Consider the following 19317-nt stretch of genomic DNA (forward strand, 5'->3'; position numbering starts at 1 on the left):
CGCCCCGCGGAAACGGCCGCGCAGCCATGTTGCCTGCGAGGGGAAGTGGCGGCCCGGAGCCCCGCTAAGATGGTGGAGAGGAGCCCTCGGGGGGCGTAGGGGTCCCGTCCCCCCACCCCCCCCGACCCCGACCCCGGGGCGGCCTGGGGCCCATGGAGCAGCGATAGGGTGAGCCCGCCGCGCGAGGCCGGGGCTCGGGGGCGCAGCGCCCCGGTGCCGAGCAGGCCCGGGGGAGGGCGGCGGGGCCGGGCCGGGCTGCAGGCGGCCGGGGAGCCAAGAGCCAGGCGCGGGGGCCAGTCCAAGGGGGTCGGGGGGCGGTTGGAGGGCGGCAGAAAGCGGCTCCCCCCGCGGCTGGGCCCGGCGGGGAGGGCCTGGGGGAGCGGGAGCCTCGCACCTGGCGTCTGGCGCCGCCGGGCCTGGGCGTTTGCACCGGGCGAGCAGGTGCTGCGCTTGAAATCATTTCTGGTTGAAAATCACTTTCATGAGAAAAACAAAACAAAAAAGTGTCAAGCCCAAGATCCAGACCTTCCCGTTGGAAGAAATCCGTGTTGCAGTAGCATCATCCCGCTGACCAGAGCAGTGCCGTGTTCGCGTAGCTGTGCTGGAAGCACTGCAAGGGCCCTGTCTTCGTGAAGTTCCACTCTGAGAGTGGTGCTACTGCCATTCAAAGCCACGCTTCCCACCTTTTTTAAGTATTATTCTAATTATATTTCCTGCTGGACGCTTTTAAGGACATCTTACTGTTGTTTGACAGCTTTTGCTTTCCAGTTAGCCGATGCTTATACCATCTGTTCCAGTAATAAAAGGAGATGCAACAAGTGTTTCTGCATTATTGCATCTTTTCCAGAGCGTGCTTTTTGCTTTCTGCTCTTTTCCACACCGAATGGTTATCTGCAGCATGGATAACTTTGGCAGCATTTAGAGTACAAGGTTCAGGGAAGTGTGGTATGACCTGACTGCAGCGGAGAAGTGGGACTCTTTGTCACCATGTGTCATCTTTCACACCTTGATTTTAACCTTAAATGCTGCCACAGGCTGTGCAGTTCAGTGGTTGGAAGTAGCTCTGCTGAGCGCCTGGTTAACAACAAGGAAGTTTTTTCAGGGAGGGAGGAATAACTCAAAAGATAAGATGTGTAATGTTTCACGGTTATTAAACAGATGGACTTTAAAAAGGTAATCCCTGCTTTCTAGGCTGATTGGTTCTGACACATCCTGTCTGCGCTAGTGCAGGATTTGGGGCTGTGTTGCTGACTGGGTTAAAAAGAGCTGAAATAAATATGCAGCTATCTAAGATTTAGATTTCACAGAAGCAGTGTTCAGTAGGGGAAAACTACAAACTCGTGGAGAAGATAATAACAAGTGAGATTGAAAGGACCACTGAAATGTGAATGCAGTACTGTTAGAAGAACTTGGGCTTGTTTCTGCTCTGGTATCTGTTCATTTAAGGCTCTCCAGCAGCTCCAAGTTATTGTGTTGCCAGCGTAGCTGGCGCTGCTCCAAGCAGGGCAGTGTCGACTCTTTCTGCCAGGTAGGTCAGGTGCCAGGCACCGCCTTGCATTGCATCTATTGCTAGGAGGTGACACGGGAAACCTGCTGATCAAAAAGGGTTAAAATTCATATCCCAAGTGCCTGCTTCTTCAGAAGTGTGCTGTGGGCTTGACGGCGGCAAACGTGTAATGTGATGTTTGAGTGAATGCCTGTGTATTTAGCAACTTTCTTAGGAGTAGAGCAAAAGCACCTAGATGTTCAGCAATACCCAGGCTCGTAAGTGCAACATCATGCAGCCAGTCTTGCTGAAGATGTGATTGAAATAAGGGCTTTTGTTGTTTTTCACTGCTGCAGAAAATAGGTGATTAGTAGCTTCAGTTTGACTCATGAGTTCTAAAGAGCTTGGCTCAACACTGAAGAGAAAGATGTTCCTGCGAGAGGAACAGTCAGCACAGTCACTTCAGGGTATTACATAGCTCTTGCCTGGTAAAGAAGCTTGTTTTCCTGACCTAACTACTTCTTGCTGCATGGTTGAACGCATTAAAATAGTTACATTGATTTGACATTCCCTTAAGGAAGTTATCTGCTATGGGGAAGAGTGACCCCGGTAAAAGCCCAATTTCATCTGTTAAAATAGAGGTAAATGCAGACAAGGGTGTGCGTGGTGGCGTGGAAGTGCTGTCCTGTTCCAGACATTACCAGCAACAAATAACTGTCAACAGCAGCTGATTTAGGGAGATTTGCAGAGCAATTTGCCAGCCTGCCTTTTTTAATTGAAAAGATCAGGTTTGGTTTTTTCCTCCTACTAAACATAATAATAAAGTGTTGCATAACATTTGTATTTGTTAACTGCTAATGTTTATCACAGGTTGGCTAATTTTGGCGTGTTGTTGGCTGACCTTTGGGAAGCAACACACAATTTGTGGCAGATGCATCATGTCAACAGCAAAACTCAGGTGAAGCTCAGAATGTTTTTTTTTTGTGTGTTAGAAGATTTGGATTTTACTCAAGAGCAGTTGCCTGAGAGGAGCTTTTCAGCTAAATATTAAAAATAGTAGCCCTGGCTTTTGTTGCCATAAGTAATGCATTAAAGGACTTTTCTGTAGTGAAATTGGGCTTTTTCACTGGGTACTCTTCCTAGCAGAGGATATTTTTCCTGATGGAATGCCAACTCGATGTCAAAGCAACATATTAGAGCACTTAACTGAGCACAGAACAACAAAAATGGAAGTCAAGCAGTCTATAAAGTGTGAAATCTGTTAAATCATGTAATTCACAGCTCAGTTTTCTCTCCTGCTGCCACTTCCCGGCTGGAAGCCCCTAAGTAACCAGCCAAGATTTACAAGGTCTCATGGAGTAAAAATGGTGACAAGGTGGCAGTGAAAGGGCAGCTTTGATGTTGCCTTGGCTGGCATTGTGCAGCTCTCAAAGGACGCGTACAAACTTGTTGGCAACAGAGGGATGTGATCGGCTGAAATGCGTGGCCCAGAGAAAGATGGCACAGGAGGAGCTAAGGGCTTAGTAAGGTGTGGTTTACAGGGAGGAGTAGTGGTGGGTCTGTCACAAGCATGGTGAGATTGGTGGGCAGAAAGACTTGTCACACTGATGGGGGCAAACCTGATTAGCTCTGACTCAATTGTGAGATTAGTGCTTGTTTAAATCCTCCCCGCCAGGGCTGCTGTCTACGTGATACCATACGTGAGACTGCAACTTCGCTTTCAGTAGAAATTTTGCTTTATTTGAAAGCATGAGAAAGAATGATAGTAACTGAAGACAAGACTTAAATGTCAGAACTTAACCTGCTGTTGAAGCGAGCCATTAGAGCCTGCAGATCCACCGAATAGTAATGTCTAGTCCGTACTCCCTGCTGTGTTTTTACTTTGCACGGAAGTTAGAAATTGTGTTCTTTCCTTAAAAGAAGGAGACTTTAAAACAAAACCTGAACTTGAATTAGAAATTCAGCCTCCACTTTTCAGACAGTGCTGTCAAGAAGAGTCCGTGCACCCTGTGCTTGCACTCTTCTGGGCCTGGTAAGATCTTGTCTCAAGCCTTTCCTTCTGCAGGCATCAAAAGCTGTGGTCTAGTGGGGTTTTGATTTCTTCAGAGGAGGAACTTTTACTCACAGAACAGGCAGACAGCTTGTTCCTGTAGTGTGCATGACCATATAAAGTGTTCAAGTGGAAAAAATGGTTGGTTCGTGACTCCTTTGTGATTCATGGTTTCCTCTGCATGATTACTCTGGTCCGGTGGCATTTGCTTATATGCATTGCTCCAGAGCTATAGGGGGAACAGGGTACGTTCACTGGTGCTTTTTGCTCAGTTGGCTGCAAGTTGGTTTAGACGCTTTAAGGGTTGTGAGGTAAAATATTTGGCATAAAAAATATTTGGCATAAAGTAGGTGGGGAAATTAAAAGAGTTGCAGGGGGAAGTTAAACAGGGCTCGCTGAGCAAGAAGCTTCACAGTTCTCTAGGAATTTCCACCGTTTGTGTTTCTGGCCAGCCTGTGTACAGAGGGTGGTAACACAAGTGAGATTTTCTGTCTTGGCAGGACAGTGACTGGTGGCAGCCTCCATAAATCTTGCAGGTATCATGTTTTGGAGCTTGCATGCTTGGGAAGATAGCATTCAGTAATTCCAAGATTCATTTCTAATTAAAGTTAGTATTACTAATGGTCAGACTTACTAAAAATACAATTTATCAGTAAAGACTGGAGGCAAAGCACTGACTTGCTCACCTTTCTCTAATAAAACAAGTATTGAAATAGCTAAAGTGATCTCTAGTGTTGACTCTCCTAACCCAGGCGTAGCAGAGTGCCTTTCCAGGAATTCAGGGCGGGGAGGAAATCCACTGTTTTCTCCCATTTTGGCCGTTTTTCACACCGACTCAAGCTCTTATCAGAAGCTGATGTATTTAGTGACTCCCTCTCCTGACTAAATGAGCTGGAGGCAGGAGCGGTTTTTGAAAGAGCGACTCAGAGCCCAGAGCACCCGCAGGACTGGGAGCCCAGCCAGGCACGGCAGAGCTGCTGGGGAGGCATTGCTGAGCACCCTCTGGGGCCGCTGGAGTTGCTCTCCTGCACGGGGACCCGCAGGCTCTTGGCAGGAGCAAAGGGACTGCCTGGGAAACGGAGGCCCATCCTAGTGATACTCCTGATAGCAGAGAAGTCCAAGGCTGGTAAGTTTCTGCAGCTAGTACAAAGTACAGCTTAGCTTGTAAAGCGTGAAGGGTCCTGTGGGCAGTGTGTGCTGCAACGTGCTTGGCATTTTCAAGTAGAAACCTTAGTTAAAATTTAAGAGACTGATAACATGGACATGGTTTTAGCTTCCTAAATAGCTTCAAATACCAATTTATTTCAGTTAGTACCTAGGTCTGGTCACTATCAATGTTTTTTACCAAACTTGAACATTTGATGTATCAAGCTTTCCTAAATAGTGAGATATGTTTGATCTTTCAGAATGATTTTATTCCTGGTAGTGCCTTTGTTCTTAGAGTATTACATTTCTCTGAAGTATCAGAACTCTCTAACTCGTTATAAGTCTTTTTAAGTTATAAGCCATTATAAGTCATTTTAATAGATGGGGCAGGGGAGGGGTAGGGGTTGTGGTCAGCAACTTGAATTGGTGCTAAAGCTCAGATTTTTGTCTTTACTGAGGTTTCTGCACTGTGTGCTAAAATAGATGTTCAACCTGTTTTGTCTACGTCTAAAATGTTTGGTTACATTCCTCAGGCATAAGGCTGGTTATTTTGGTAGTGTTTGCTTTTTAATGTAGCTAATCATACTGTTTTGCATTCTTTATAACTGCTGTAGTAATAACAAATTCAGTTACTGAATCTGGAAAATTCTGTGAAAGGCCATTTAGATACTGCTTTAAAGTTTTTTAGCTTCACATTTTTCAAGTTTAAATTAAACTACTGCATAGATTAAAAGTTGATGCTTCTTCCAGATTCCACACAGTTAAAACTTTACCCAGAGTTGCATCTAAGTAGGCAAATTCAAGAGCCAGTATTTTTAGGTCATCTCATGCTCTAGCCTTAAGTTTTCCAAAAATTGCAGTTGCAGGGATTGTCTAGGTATTGCCTGCAGAAGTGCAGCCAGATTCACGTTGAGATGGAGATTTTATTGTAACTAGGTCCAGGGACACAAAACAGTTTTACAGATAACATTTTTTCTGATCTTTAGTGCTGTGTGATCAAGCCTTTAAGTTTCTCCAGCAGGTTAAAGTTACTTTATTTCCCACCCCCCCCCCCCCACCCCCCCGTGGCTCATTAATTTACACCATCCTTTCTCTTTAAATATAAAGAAGTTTTCAAACCTGTTCTGTGAGGTAGATTAAACTGGATTGTGCTGTGAACATGAGTCATTACAGATTGTTTTGCATATGAAGCTGTCCTCTTTGGGTAGATACTGAAACTGATAGTTCTCAACAAATTCAAATAGCTGCAGGACTTCCCCTTTTGTTCTTTTCCAGGAAGGATCGATTCACCTGCTAGCCCAGTAATGCTGTTAAAATTTAATTTATAGCCTGCATCTAGGTATTTGGGATGAAGGCTGCAGCAGCTTTAGCAGGTTTTCAGCTCTTGGAAAAAGCAGGTGGGGAACGTGTTAATCGTTGCCATCAGCGCCAGCTACTCTTTTTGGGCAGTCAGGGGGAGGTTGCTGCCTTGTGTAGATTTCCATTGTGGTTGATTGTGACTCAGCTTCTATTTCCCCAGCTCTGACTCGAGGATTTCACCCTGTTAAGAGTTTGCCAGTGACCTGATGGAGACTGGCAGTTCCCTTGAGCTGGCAGGTCCCCAAGTTCCTCACCATGCTGTACCACTCCGAGAGACTGGCAGAGTCAAAGCATCCTTCGGTGCCACAGCAGATCTGTCCCAGTTGGTCTCAAGTGGCTGTTTGTCAGGCAGCTGGGTGCAGCTTGGGTAGGACAGCAGATCAGTTTAGGCAGAGCAGGTGAGGAGCACAGTAACATCAGCGTGATACAGCAGTCATTTAAAATAGGCATGCAGGGCTAATTTTAAACCCCGATTTCCTGAGACTTCTAAGAAGTGAAAGTGGTTAAAGACCAGGTTTCTCAGCTTAACTGGTACATGAACCTTTTCATTTATAGGTTTGTGCTATAAACAGCTAATCACTGCCACAATGACATCTTCAAGCTCTCCCCAGCATCCAGCAGCTGAGAATGCCTGCAGAATCACACTTGGACAAGTTAACCAGGTAATTACCTCTCCTGCTTATCTTCACTGCTTTCTTCTCACTAAAGCAGTGATTTCTTGCATCAAATCAAAGCTCTCCAAGTACATTTAAGTAAGAAGAGTTTAGGCTAATGGAGTAGGGCTTTTATCCCAGAGTTATGTTAGCTTTCATTATTAGATCAATGATTTATGAACACTTTAAAGGGGGAGGAGGGGGAAAAGCAGTTAAAACTGGCCATGCAAGTAACTGTATAATGCATATTTTTGTGCTGGGCCTGTACTTGAAGTATTCCACATACAACATTCCTCCTAGTGCTGGACTCTGTGTCTTGGAGCTTTGTAACCCTGTATGCTGAACTTGGTTGAGTCAGTAATTAATCCCTATGCCTTTTTGTGGAGTCGGCTTAGGTAACATGCAGTACATCCGTTATCGACTATTCCTGGAGCATCCCTGGAAAAAAAGGTAGTTGTAGCTGCAAGCCAAGGCCAACATGTGTGTGTTTGAATATGGCTCGGTACCATGTTGACAGCCAGAGAGAGAAATTTGCAAACAACAGCAGTAGAAATACAGTATAAAAATCAGAAAAGCTTCTCCAAGACAGGCATCCAACCTTTCAGAGCCAATTCATTGTAAAAAGCATCTCCACAATATGAGAGGATGTGGCAGGAGTGGAAATAAGCTGATGGGAAGTTGAGAGCGCCTCCCATTCGAGGCTTAAATTAGAAGCTTTGAAATGTAGCCAAGTCCTGTGCAGAATTGATGTATGTGCTTATTTATTCAATTCACTTGGCATGAAAAAAAAAGTAAATAGGCTCTGATATTAGTAGCAAAATATTGATTGTCAACACTCAGTGTCCTAGGCAGTGTGGAATAAACACTTCCATTTTGGCTGCACTGTAGTAGCTAAGGGCCCATTTGAAAATGATCAAGCTAACTAGGTTTCTTCTTTAATCAGAAAGAGATGTATAAGTTGTTACTTCAAAAGCCATTTGAGAGTGGTCATTAGAGAAATGAATGAATGCAAACACATAGTTTCATCTTACTAAAAATCATGTGCTGATACAAGCACTTATTTGAGTTGTGCTGAGCTTTTCTTAGTGAAAAAGATGTTCTTGAGAAAGAGACTTGGGGCTGGACACAAGCTGTTCTGTTTGAGCTTGGAAATGCATTTAAGAAACAATAATGAGAAAATAGGCAGACCAGACACATTCACAGAGGAGACAAATTTTTTACAATTTTAGAAAACAGCAGAACAAATACCTTGCCAAGATAGTGCCTGATAGCTGAGTGACGAATTGCATTCATGATAAGCAACCAAAATCTGCTCTCCTTACTTTGGGCAGGAAAATGGTGCTGCAGCTCGGGCTGTCTCTTGAGGAGATGTTGCAGGGCTGCAAGCAGGCTCTGCACCGTGGGAAGGGAAGCAGGGATTGCAGTTGCATTTGTATAGGCAGAAAGGAGGGGTGAGTGTGAGACAGAGGTGAGTCCACCTAACATTGTGAAGGGCTTTACTAGCTAGCAGGAGTTACATGCCTCGAGAGGATAAGCCTTGTTAAAGTGTAGAGGAAACAGCAATGAACTTGGTGTGCTGAGGGCTGGACTTTCTGTCCTGTGACAGATTGAAGTTGCTGTATTAGCATCTGATAGACAAGGAGGACAGAGGGAGAGATTCAGTGTGGGAAGCATGCTTCGTGTGCAATATTGTACACAACTGTAGCATTCAGAGAACAGAGAGGGCTTTCAGACATGTGGTGGCACTCTCCTAGGAATTGTTAAAATTCTTGTGGAATAGATGAAATAGTAACGTAGGGGGGAAGTAGCTATTTAAAGCTCGCTGCTGTTTTATGTAGCGTTATCTGTCCTGCTACTCAAAGCTGCTTGGGTGTGTGGGTGAAACCTAAAGGTGGTGTGGAGTAGTTGCATTGTTCCCAGGGTACTTTATATTTTGTATACTAAATATTTGGTTGATGACTGAGATCCACAGAAAACACAGGTTCTGATCCTTGGTGTCAATTAACCACACCTTGTGTTTAATACAGTCTTATTATTACGTGCCTGTTCATGGATCCTAATAAATACTTAGGTCTGTACAGAGCAGGCTGGATTTATCCAGTGTGCTAATTAAGAACGTTCTGGCATGCTGCTTTTGGAGGGGCAGTCTGAATGCACCATCATCGCTGCTGAAGATGTGACTCAGTACATTTGGTTAGTCACTGCCTAGGGCTCCATACCGAGGGTCTGAGTTTCCAGTCTTCCCTCACAGGGTGAATGACATCAAAGTTAATGGGACAGTGTAAGTGATTAAAGTCTTTAGAGCTGGCTGCCCAAATTCCTCGGCTTTTTTTGTCTTGCGCTTGAGTCAGAATGATTGTGCTGATTTTCAGTCCTTCTAACTTCTTTTTAAGCATTTGTCCAGGCAGATTACTTGTAAAAAAAGAATACCAGCCTTCAGCAGGTTAGCCTGAGGCCAGCAGTGTTTCCCCACTACCTCCAACTCATCCCATGGTTGTCAGCTCTCTGCTTGGCGTGTGAGTCTTATACACAGGTTGACTTGGGCAACTTGGGTTTGCTCTCTGTGATATGCAGGCTCACGTGCCAGGGTGACCGGCTTTCTCTCAGCAGGGCACTGCTTCGTGTCGTTCAGACAAACTCTGTGCTTTGTATTTTAGGTGCGACCCAAACTGCCACTTCTGAAGATTCTGCAGGCTGCAGGCGCCCAAGGTGAAACCTTCACATTGAAGGAGGTGGGCTCAGCTCCTAGGCACCGAAACCGTGCCTGTCCTGATGGCTCTTTGTGGGGAAGGGACGGGACTGGCTATTAATTTTTCCATACTTTTAAGCCCTGCCTGCAAAATAAGGATACCTGATCCATAGGGCTATTGTGATTTGATCGATCGTAACTGGTTTTGAGAGCCCCCGGAGGAAATGGAATAGGAGCGTGAAATTTTAAAGAATATTATTTATCCTGGAAAATCAGAAGCCTCCGTAAGAGAAAGGAGAGACAGGATAGCCACGTTCCTGAGAGAGTGTAGGAGATTCTGTTCAATTGTCTTGCTCTCTGCTCAGTGCCTGAAAGCCTTAAAAATTGGATTCCAGTTGGTATTTTTCGTTTAACTTTTCTTTGAAATGGCTTGTCAGCTAAACCTAAGAGACCCTGTGAATTCATTTATTTTAAGATTAAAATGCAATATGTGTACGAGATTAAAAAAATGACACTGTGATTTACAAGAGTGTCCTGTCTGCAAAGAATTAAATGCAGTGGTTTTTCATTATGAACGTGTCAAATATTCCTGCAGAGCCCCGTGACTTATTTTAAACACTTATGCATTTAAATAACTTATTTAGCTTCTAAAAATTTTTGCAAAAAACAAATTGAATGGTTTAAATGGGGAGAGCTGAGTATTAAATGCAGGTTACATGTATAGATTAACATTTTAACTCAGTTAAGTCAGTTTTTTCTGCAGAGAACGGAGTACTGTTGGCAACTTTTTGGTGACTCTTGTCATTCAGGAGGGTCACTTTAGTGGGTAATGGGGGTTGGGACCTGCCTGTATTGTGCTTAATGTGCTTTGCTTTCTCCCCTTGTGGTCTGGATTCCTCACTGGAGCTGGCAGTGTTCCCTAGCTCTCAAAAGATGTTTCCTCTCCATCCTTTGTGATACTAATGCAGTTGCCATTGCATCTTGCAGTCTGTGTCCCGAGGGACAGCACTGTAAACGTGGTCATCCTTTAGCCAAAGCCATTTCCTTCTCTTCTTTAACCTGAGTTGAACAGCTGCCAGTCTCCCATCTCCTCCTCTCGCTGAGCAACACTGCCCACGTGAAAGTGTTATCACCCATGTCACGTTTCATATTAACGTGTGGTAGCAGAGGGACTGCTATTTGTCCATCTTCGACTCGATTTTCCTTGTCTGGGATTAATACTTCCAAACCTTACAGCAATACGGTAAAGCACAGCTCTCACTTGGTTGGGAGACACCAAAAAATAGCAGATGTGCATAAAAAAGCAGGGTTTTTATGTTGAAAAAAAAAAAAAAAAAGTAAAAAAATAGATTTGACTCACGCTGTAAAGAGTAGCAGGAGGCAAGTATCATAAACTAAATTTCCAAAGTCTTTGGTGGTTTGGTTTTGCCTGCATAACTGGCTGATGGTATGTTATGTATCTGCAGGTTATGCATTACCTAGGACAGTATATAATGGTGAAGCAGCTCTACGACAAAAGACAGCAACACATGGTCTATTGTGGAGGAGATCAGCTGGGAGAACTGCTGGGACTGGAGAGCTTCTCTGTAAAAGATCCAAGGTATGAAAAATTCACCTTTAACGTACGTTGTATTATAGGGGTTGCCAGGACAGGCAGCTCTTGGTGTCACTGTGTCTAGTCACTGTCACGTAAACCTCCATGAATACCAACCAAGTGGCTCAGTGGCTTATTGGTAATGTGTTCAACAAGTTTAAGTTGAGCTCCTTTGTTCTGAAGAGCCAGTTCTGAATGGTTAAATAAAACATAGCCACCCCACAAAAATCGGAGCGAGCAATCGCTAACAAACTAGGCGGAGTGCTAGTGCTGGCAGGCAGTGAGCTGCTTGAGGTGACATCTTTTCCCCATTTCATTTCTGCATCTTCACAGGCCCTTGGTCTCACACCTAAGTGAAAATCTACATCCTTCAGTAAAGTTTTAACCTAGACTTCTCTGTAGCAAGCATTTAGGAGTGGCAAAAAAACCTCTCTGCAGTTTCCAGTGTCTTTCTGGATAATAAAACAGAATTTCTGTCCCTGGTTTATAAAAGGCAATGCGGCTTGGCTTTGTGAGGGTGACTCAACTATCATTTTCTTTCCCACAGCCCAGTCTATGACATGTTGAAACGGAACCTGACTTCTGCTGCAATGACAGGTAGGTTTGTCACAGTATGGGCAAGTATATTGAATATAGTGTTGATGTAACTTGGGTAAGTAATGATATTCGGAAAAGAGGAATGTTTCTGAAGCTGGAACAAACTGCTAATGAAGGCTTTGACTAGACAATCTCTTTGAGTATGTGTCTTTTCTGTGTGTCCACCATCAGTAGCTGTGGTATGAAATCAGTTAGCTGTTTGAGTAACGTGGCTGCCTCTAACCAGTGGCCAAACCTTGGAGCAGCAGGCACACTCTCTCTGGAAGCACGATGACAGAGCTAAATACTGTGGATGTACAACTGAACATGGCTGAAGTGTCCCATCCAAGTCATTATTGGTGTCTCGGTCTTTTCTCAGTTTCATAGCATGCTGCGACTTCTGGCTCTCACCTTGTTTTATACTTTCATAATCTTGAGACTGAATGTAAGGGTGCTGGGGGAGCCCAGCCTAGTTCTGCAAACCAAAGAGGTCTGGACTTTAATTGAACGCTTGAACCTTTAAAGGTCACTGTTGCTTTCCTGGCTTATAAGGGAAATCAGATCTTAGCTACATCAAAAGTCCTTCAGTCATAAATTAAAATTTATTCTCTAAATTAATCTCAGATGATGGCTTCCTTGCAGCCAGTTCCCATTGTACGGCTGGTAATCTTAATATGAAGAAAAGCTTTTAATGAAACTACAAGTATACAAATCATGAGGGAGCTGCACCGGGAGAGTTTTGGAGTCTTGTGCCGTACTTCTTGGGGTCTCTAAGCAGAGAATATGGACTTTGTTCTTCGTAAGGGCTTAGTCTATTTTTGCACAGGTACGTAAAAGCCTGTGCAAATTTAGAAACTGAGAAAACGTGGCCCTAAACTGCTTAGTCCTCTGCTTTGAGCCGTGTATTGGTGCCTCTGAGGTCCCCCTCCTTTCTGTATTGGTATAGAAGAATCTTCCTAAGTGGACTCTCGTCTAAACACGTTACCTACAGAATAACTGTGTGAGTGCCGTTCCCCTCGCTGGTGATGCCCTGGCCTCTTCCCTGTAGGCGATGTATGTGGAGAGCAAAGGATCCCAGTGAAACAGCTCTCTCCTCTGCTGCCCTGTCCCCTTTCTGCTTGGTGTGTGCGCGTGGCTGGGTGTGCGTGTACGGTCCAGTCATGGTGTAACTATTTTTAAACCTGCCAAAGGAAATACTGTTCCTTTAGGGAGATGATCACTGAGTTATACCACCGTGCCTGCTTGTGTATGTGTGTGACTAAAACGAAACAAGCTTGGCAGACCAGACCTTTGACAAATGCACAGGAAGGGTGACTCGAGGTATTGTTTTTCCTTCATGGCAACGTAGGAATAACTGGAAGTGCCGCAGGGCTTAGAGAGGTCTTCATGTTTCGAGTTTTGTAATAGCTGCTTGTATTCGTTAGCCAAATCAGTGCTTATCAACACATCTTTTTGCAGATTGTCTCGGCCACTTCTTTTAAGTACACTTGTGGAAAGGTGACTGCAGTGCATGTTGATAATAAAGGTTAAGCTCGTACATAATGCTCTTCGTGAGGTGGTGTCCTTGGCTAGCTTTCGCTCTTAAGTGCGACTCAAATGAGGTGCATTTAGGAATACCTGACTTTAAGGGCATTTTGTATATTATACGTTGGCTTCAAAAAAGGAAGCCTTCCAAGAAGTGGAGTGTCTTTTGACACAGTGTTTAAGGCTAGTTTGCATTATTTATAAAGTGTTAGAAGTGTAAGGCTTCACTTTTTCTAATGTGCCTGCACAGCCAAAGCAATTGGGGATGAGCCAATTGACTTTGTTTTCCTTCAGGTATGAGATAACCAGTGACTGCAGAAGCTGTAGGGTGATGGAAGGGGAAGAAAGGAAAGCTGAAATAATGCATGGAGGGCAAAGAATACGGGACAGAGCCATGTTATTTTGTGGTCCCTTGTTTTGGTCCATTTTATGGACCACTTTGTGGTCCACCTTTCTGCCTATAGCAGCAGTTTTCAGCGTCTTCATCCATGATTCATGGTGTGGATCAGACTGTTCGTGTCTGCCTGGCACCAAGCAGGGAATTTCTCTGCTAAATTGAAAGGGGAGCAAGCAGGAGCCATCCTTGCATCTTTTTTTCTCTAGCAAGTAATTCTGTTTGAAGGGTAGACTTCCTAAGTGCAGCTCCCCTATTATGTAGAAAGATATCTGTTAATATGATTGTTCTTGCTATTTAGGTTGGCCTTTTAATTAACTCTGGGGGCCAGTGTAATCGTCTGGATTAAATTGTGTTACGGATCTGCACAGTTACCCAGGAAGGAGCTTGCTGTGCATGGAATTTTCCCTTCTTTAGTCTAGTCAATGTTCTTCATGCCCACAACCTTTAAGAAAGGCATTTTTCCTGTCTCAGCCTAGGCTGAAAGGGATGGTGTCCACAGGTATTTATAAAAATCTTACTCGTCTCCGTTCACCTTCTTCAGCACGGATCTGATCCAGCCTTCAGGTGAGAGTCCCCACACTCTGCTATTGCTCTGGGTTTCTGTCTCCGTGCAGACCTCTTGTGTAAAGGACCTAGAGCTTGCGATGGCAGGACAGCCTGTAGGAAAAAAGAATAGTTTTTCACATTAGGAAGATGGTTCTTACATGCTGTGGGGTTTTATCAAGCTTCATCTCCAAGGAGACATAGACTCTGTATTCCATAGGCTCATGCCTCCATACGTACCTAGCAAAGTCTAGGGAATACTGGAGTAATGCCTCTCTAGGAAATGGCTAGTTCTCGAAGGAAGAAAGGGCACCGTTTCTGTTGAAGGGCTACTTAGAGGTCTGCCAAGCCTGGCTCGTTGGTTGCTTGCTGAAGTCCCTCTGTGTTGTGAGAATGGTTATTACCAGGGAAGGTTTTTTCTTTTGTTTTACCTGCCATCTAGATGCTGCACAGAATCTCGCAAAGGAACAGAGCGTCGATAAGCCAAGCCAAGACCAGCTGAAGGTAAACCCACTGCCTGGTGGTTTCTTTTGTTGTACAGAGTGCCCCTTCTCTGTACCTGTGCATGGTGGACTGCCAGAACTTTGTGCTGCTTGGCTGCCAGGTCCTCACCTTCCTGAAAAGTTCTTGGAGTCCACAGGGCAGGGACAGAGTGACCCTTCTCTGTTCTCTTCATAACAGAGTACCAGTCTCTGAGCGCGTTTCTCTGGGGTGTAGCACTTCTAGTCCTCAGTTCCTCCAGCGTGCTCTGTACTTTCCTGTCTTTCCTCCCTCTTTCCCATCCCCTCTCTGAGTAGGAATTGCCAAATAATTAAGCTTTCTAAAACGTGTGAACAAGTTTTGTGTTTAGTAGGATTGTTTTCAGAAGCTTTCAGGCAGAATCTGAAACCTAGGAAAAATCTTTGCACATTCAAACTTGTTTCCAGGTGTATTTTGGGGTTAAGGTAGTCTGATCTGGGAGGTGTCTGTTCACACTGGGGGCCAGAGAGTCACAAAGCTCACAGTATTACTGCATTAAAGATGGCAACTTTTGGACTTTTGCCAATCTTAAGATTTTTCCTAGGTGGCAAGTATATTGTTTGTGCGGATTACAGATGCGTTAGCCTTCTGAAAGGGTTAATAGCGTGTAGGTTTTGTTCAGAAACTTATTTCTCTTCCGAACTTCTTGGTCTTGTACTGCAGCTGGTGACTCGGAATGGAAGTGCTACATCCCCTTGTCCCTATAAGCTCTGGTGGACTAACATGTGTTTTTTCCTTCCTTCATGCAGTTTAGCCGGCAAGAAGGTTCTGACACTGGCGTCATGGAGGGTGAAAGCAATGCTTCTGCTTTGTCTACCTCGGAGCAAAAATGTGAGAATTGTGAAGGTGAGTGCCAGCTCTTCTGCAGTAACTCGATGTGTACAAGCTCTTCTGCTCCTTCTCCAGTGTGACATGTTGAGCTCTGCATCAACAAAGTGTTGGAGAAGGTTGTTGGGAGACTAATAAAAACCTGTTGTGGAATATAATCTTTAGAAATCATGAGGTTATGCTAAAGATTGAGAGACCTGCAAATGTTCACCAAAGGTGTTTTATGATAGACGTGTTTTCTAGCTTGGATATTTGGTCTCATAAATAAACCAACACTTTGAATAAAATGGCAGGTTAAGCCCCAAAAGCACATCTATCACTAAACAATGCCATGAAAAATCTTACAGACCTTGCTGAAGGGTATTTTAAATGCTGAAATTATACTTGTATCTATTTATCTTCCCAAGGGACTCTCTCCTCTGATTACACAGAACACAGCCTGAGCCGTCTGCAGTCATTACCTGCAAACCAATTAGGGAACTGAATAACAATGGATTTTTTTTTTCTATCCAGCTTAAGTGTAATACAGCTCCTTCATATTTAGACATTTCCTTTGTTTTAATGTCTGGGGATTTCTTGCTTGTTCACTCATGGATTTCTGATGTTACGGAAACAATTTTCCTGTTTTTCTACTTTCTATTCTCATGTTATTTTCATATCAAGGAACCTGTTTGTAAAATCAAATCTCCTTTGCAAGTGTGGGTATTTCCAGATCAAATGAGATTGGTAGATGTTGTCCTGGCTGCATGTACAAAAAGAGGTAGGAACAGTCCTTGTCTGTGCCTTTGAAACTCGTGGCACTGGAGAGAGAGATATTCAAGGTTATCTTCAAATTCAGACTGCTGAGTTGAGGACCATAGACTAAACTGCATGGGCTAAAAAAGAGGCTGAAGCATGGGGTGATGGAGGATGGATTCTTACCTTCCTGCTTCCTACTTTGAGCCTGGTTTGGGTATTCAGGAGCTCCCTTCCCTGGAAATTTGAACTAAACTCAAACCAGTTCTTTCTGCATCTTAAGTCACTCAAGAAATCTGCTCTGCATTGACTTGGTTAGAGCTCTGAAAGAAGTGTTTGCATTTCTGTATTGAGTCTTAAAAGTAAGGTAAAGCTAAAGAGAACCAGGACTGTTACATGGACGCTGGGAACACTGGCATGCTTCTCTGACCTCTGGTGATGGCTGTGCAGTGACTGTTTTGCCAGGTTCACTTGGGTAGATCCACAGGTACAGATGTGCGGCGGATCTGACGTCCCAGTACACTCATACAAACCCCAAAGCTCTTAGCAGTAACTGGCTGTAAGAAGGAGCAAGAAAGAATTCTAAAATCGGACGGGGCCAATTTTTTCTCTGCTAGTCTCTGAAATAATATAGGTGTGGCATGACTTAGATTCTACTTGGCTCTTACAGACAAAGACTTAATAGAAAACCTCTCTAAAAGCAAGAAGCCTAAGCTGGACCTAGTGTTTGAGGAATGGGATGTAGCTGGTCTTCCATGGTGGTTTTTAGGCAACCTCAGAAGCAATTACAAGTCCAGAAGTAATGGATCAACAGATATTCAGACTAACCAGGTGTGTAGACATTTTAAATAGGTGCACTGTATTCTCTTCCTCTCCTCTTTTGGGTTCCAAGTAAATAAAATATTCTTGTTCTTTCTTTCCCCTTCCCACTCCAGGATTTTCAGCCTCTCCCTTGTGTGTTGCTGTCCCACCCTTTCACATCAGGTGGTTGGTTACCTGTCGTGTTCTTAAATAAACTAGGCGCTCTCTGAAGGCTGTGCTCAGCTGCTCAGCCGTTGGAGGTCCTTTTGCACTCCAGAGCATTCGTTGTATTTCAGGAGTTGCCCCTCTTCTGGGTTGAAAGTTGCAATGCGGTGTGGATGGCTGCAGCGTGGCGGCCAGCTGCTGTACGGCCGGCTAGCAAGGGGAGTGAGCGTAGCGCTGCTTGAAAAAGGGGTGTCTTTGTGAGAGCGGTCAGCTGCCCCTTTCTCTCCCAGGGGTGACTGGAGGAGCTGCCCAGGGCTGAGAAGGCTGTTAGTGAGGCAAAGGGGAGAGGCATTCGCTGTGGTGATGGCTGAGGTGCTGGTACTCCTGCTGCTGCTGACCTGAGCTCTAAGTAGTCTCTCCTGGTTCTTTTCCAACAGGACATAGACACTGCCGTTGTTTCAGATACTACTGATGACTTGTGGTTTCTCAACGAGTGCCCGTCGGAGCCCAGCAGTGCTGCAGTCAAGGTGGAAACAGTTGACTGCGAGGAAGTGAAAGAAGGTGACAAAAAGGTACCTCTTCAAACAGCCACAGTGCACGTGTCCCGCAGGTTGGCCTTGCTTAATTGATCTCGTGATGCTGTGCTGATTTTGGAGGAGCTAGATGTGTAACCATTCAGAGTTTAAACTGTGTTTAGGAAAGGCTGTCGCTGTTCTGTACGATAGCTTTCCTGTGTAGTTGGTCTGCTTGGTTTTGGCTTAAAAGCGTGTGTTTTCAAGGCACAAAATTAATTTAACATTAATTAAATCTCTAGCAGCAACTTTACTGTGCTTCTAGCTAATATCTACAAGGCTAAGAAATGAAAAGACTTGAAGAGGAAGATCTCAGTTTACATGATACGCTTGCCTGAGTCTGCTGGCTGAGGTGGCAGTGAGATTGGTTACGGGTAATTGATCAAATGTGTGTTAAAGGGATTGAGTTCATGATTTCTTCCATGGAAATTAGTAGGACCACTCAGGTGTGTATGTGTTTGTATTTGTATGATTCTTGTGTGGATCAGAGAGAGGTATGCGTTGACCACAGGCAAATACAACTGTAAACAAGCCCAGCAACAGTTATCAATATTCTGGAATAGAATAGTACATGAAGTGGCTTTTCATTCACTGATGGGAATGACTTAAATTATCATGGTGACTATATAGTCATTTTAGTTTTGGTGTACAATGCCAGACACATCGTAAACAGAGATTATTGCGCCTCTCTAACGACATTTCCATTCTTTCCAGGTGACTGAGGATGCATGTTTGCATGACTTGGAAGATTCTCAGTGCTTAAGCGATGACACAGATACAGAAGCTGCTTCTGAGGTAGGCGTCCTTTAGGTCAGCGTTCCTTGCTTGGAGTGTGCTTCATCCTAGATGTAGTTGGAAGAACTTGTCCAACCACTACTACTGGTTGTGGTAGGAGAAGCTAATTCTTGTATGGGTTTCAAAGGCCAAAAGAAGCAAAAAATTAGGCCTTTGAAAAGCTTTTTTGTAACCTATGTGAAGGAGCGTAGAGAAAGTGGCTTGACCTGCACTGGTTTGTTTTGGATAGGGCTCTGTTAAATTCTAAACTGGATGGACACGAGACCCGGCACCCAGTCCAAAACCACCAAGTGTCTCTCTCAGCCACAGAGCAACCCTGGAACTTACGTGATTTGGCCACTTTTTGTGGCGGTGTGAGAGAATTTATACACGGTCTAGCTAGGTGGTTTTGTTTTGCCTAAGAGATTAGGCTCCTCGTTTCTACATTGTTGGTCCCTTTTGTGCCAGGGTAATGTAGTGTCAGCATGGGCAGCCACTGGCTTTTTGCTCATGATTTCACTTGTCCCTTCACACACCCAGGAAGTGAATGAAGATTAAACCCTCAGTTTCCAGCATGGTCAGTCTAATGCTGTATGGGGTTAGTATTAACGGTATCCATGGGTGTTTTAATAAGGTCAGTTCTGTATTGTCCTCTGAAAGGGAATCTGGGATATAGTCCTTGGCACAGATTTGGAAATCTGAAGCAGGCCCTTTGTAATCACTGAAACGAGGTATTCATACTTCTAAAAAACCCTTTCTAGTGGAAATTTCTGTGTTGGGATCAGGGTTCCACTGGGTCCTGGGTGCCCAGGCTAGTTCTGATGCTGTCACTTGTTTTGTGGCAGTCTCTGGGATGAGAAGAGAATCCACTTCTCGCCTCACCCCATTTTTCTAAGATACTTACGT

General features: G+C 44.4%; 1 protein-coding gene across 3 annotated transcripts in view; it reads left to right on the forward strand.

The window, feature by feature from the left end:
* MDM4 (MDM4 regulator of p53) overlaps positions 1 to 19317 on the forward strand; it is a 23758-nt gene continuing 4441 nt past the window's right edge. The window contains exons 1-10 of one of the 3 annotated variants that reach the window (XM_037410365.1): positions 1 to 168; positions 6597 to 6703; positions 9352 to 9426; positions 10850 to 10983; positions 11525 to 11574; positions 14460 to 14521; positions 15286 to 15382; positions 16770 to 16930; positions 17503 to 17637; positions 18352 to 18432. In XM_037410365.1, the coding sequence (XP_037266262.1) occupies positions 6629 to 6703; positions 9352 to 9426; positions 10850 to 10983; positions 11525 to 11574; positions 14460 to 14521; positions 15286 to 15382; positions 16770 to 16930; positions 17503 to 17637; positions 18352 to 18432 (870 nt within the window). In that variant the 5' untranslated portion in view covers positions 1 to 168; positions 6597 to 6628. Of the gene's footprint in view, positions 169 to 4441; positions 4663 to 6059; positions 6080 to 6596; positions 6704 to 9351; positions 9427 to 10849; positions 10984 to 11524; positions 11575 to 14459; positions 14522 to 15285; positions 15383 to 16769; positions 16931 to 17502; positions 17638 to 18351; positions 18433 to 19317 lie in introns of those variants that run through there. The other 2 variants (XM_037410366.1, XM_037410364.1) reach the window with 2 other exon arrangements.

This window comes from Falco rusticolus, chromosome 17 (assembly GCF_015220075.1).
Source record: "Falco rusticolus isolate bFalRus1 chromosome 17, bFalRus1.pri, whole genome shotgun sequence".
Taxonomy (NCBI): domain Eukaryota; kingdom Metazoa; phylum Chordata; class Aves; order Falconiformes; family Falconidae; genus Falco; species Falco rusticolus.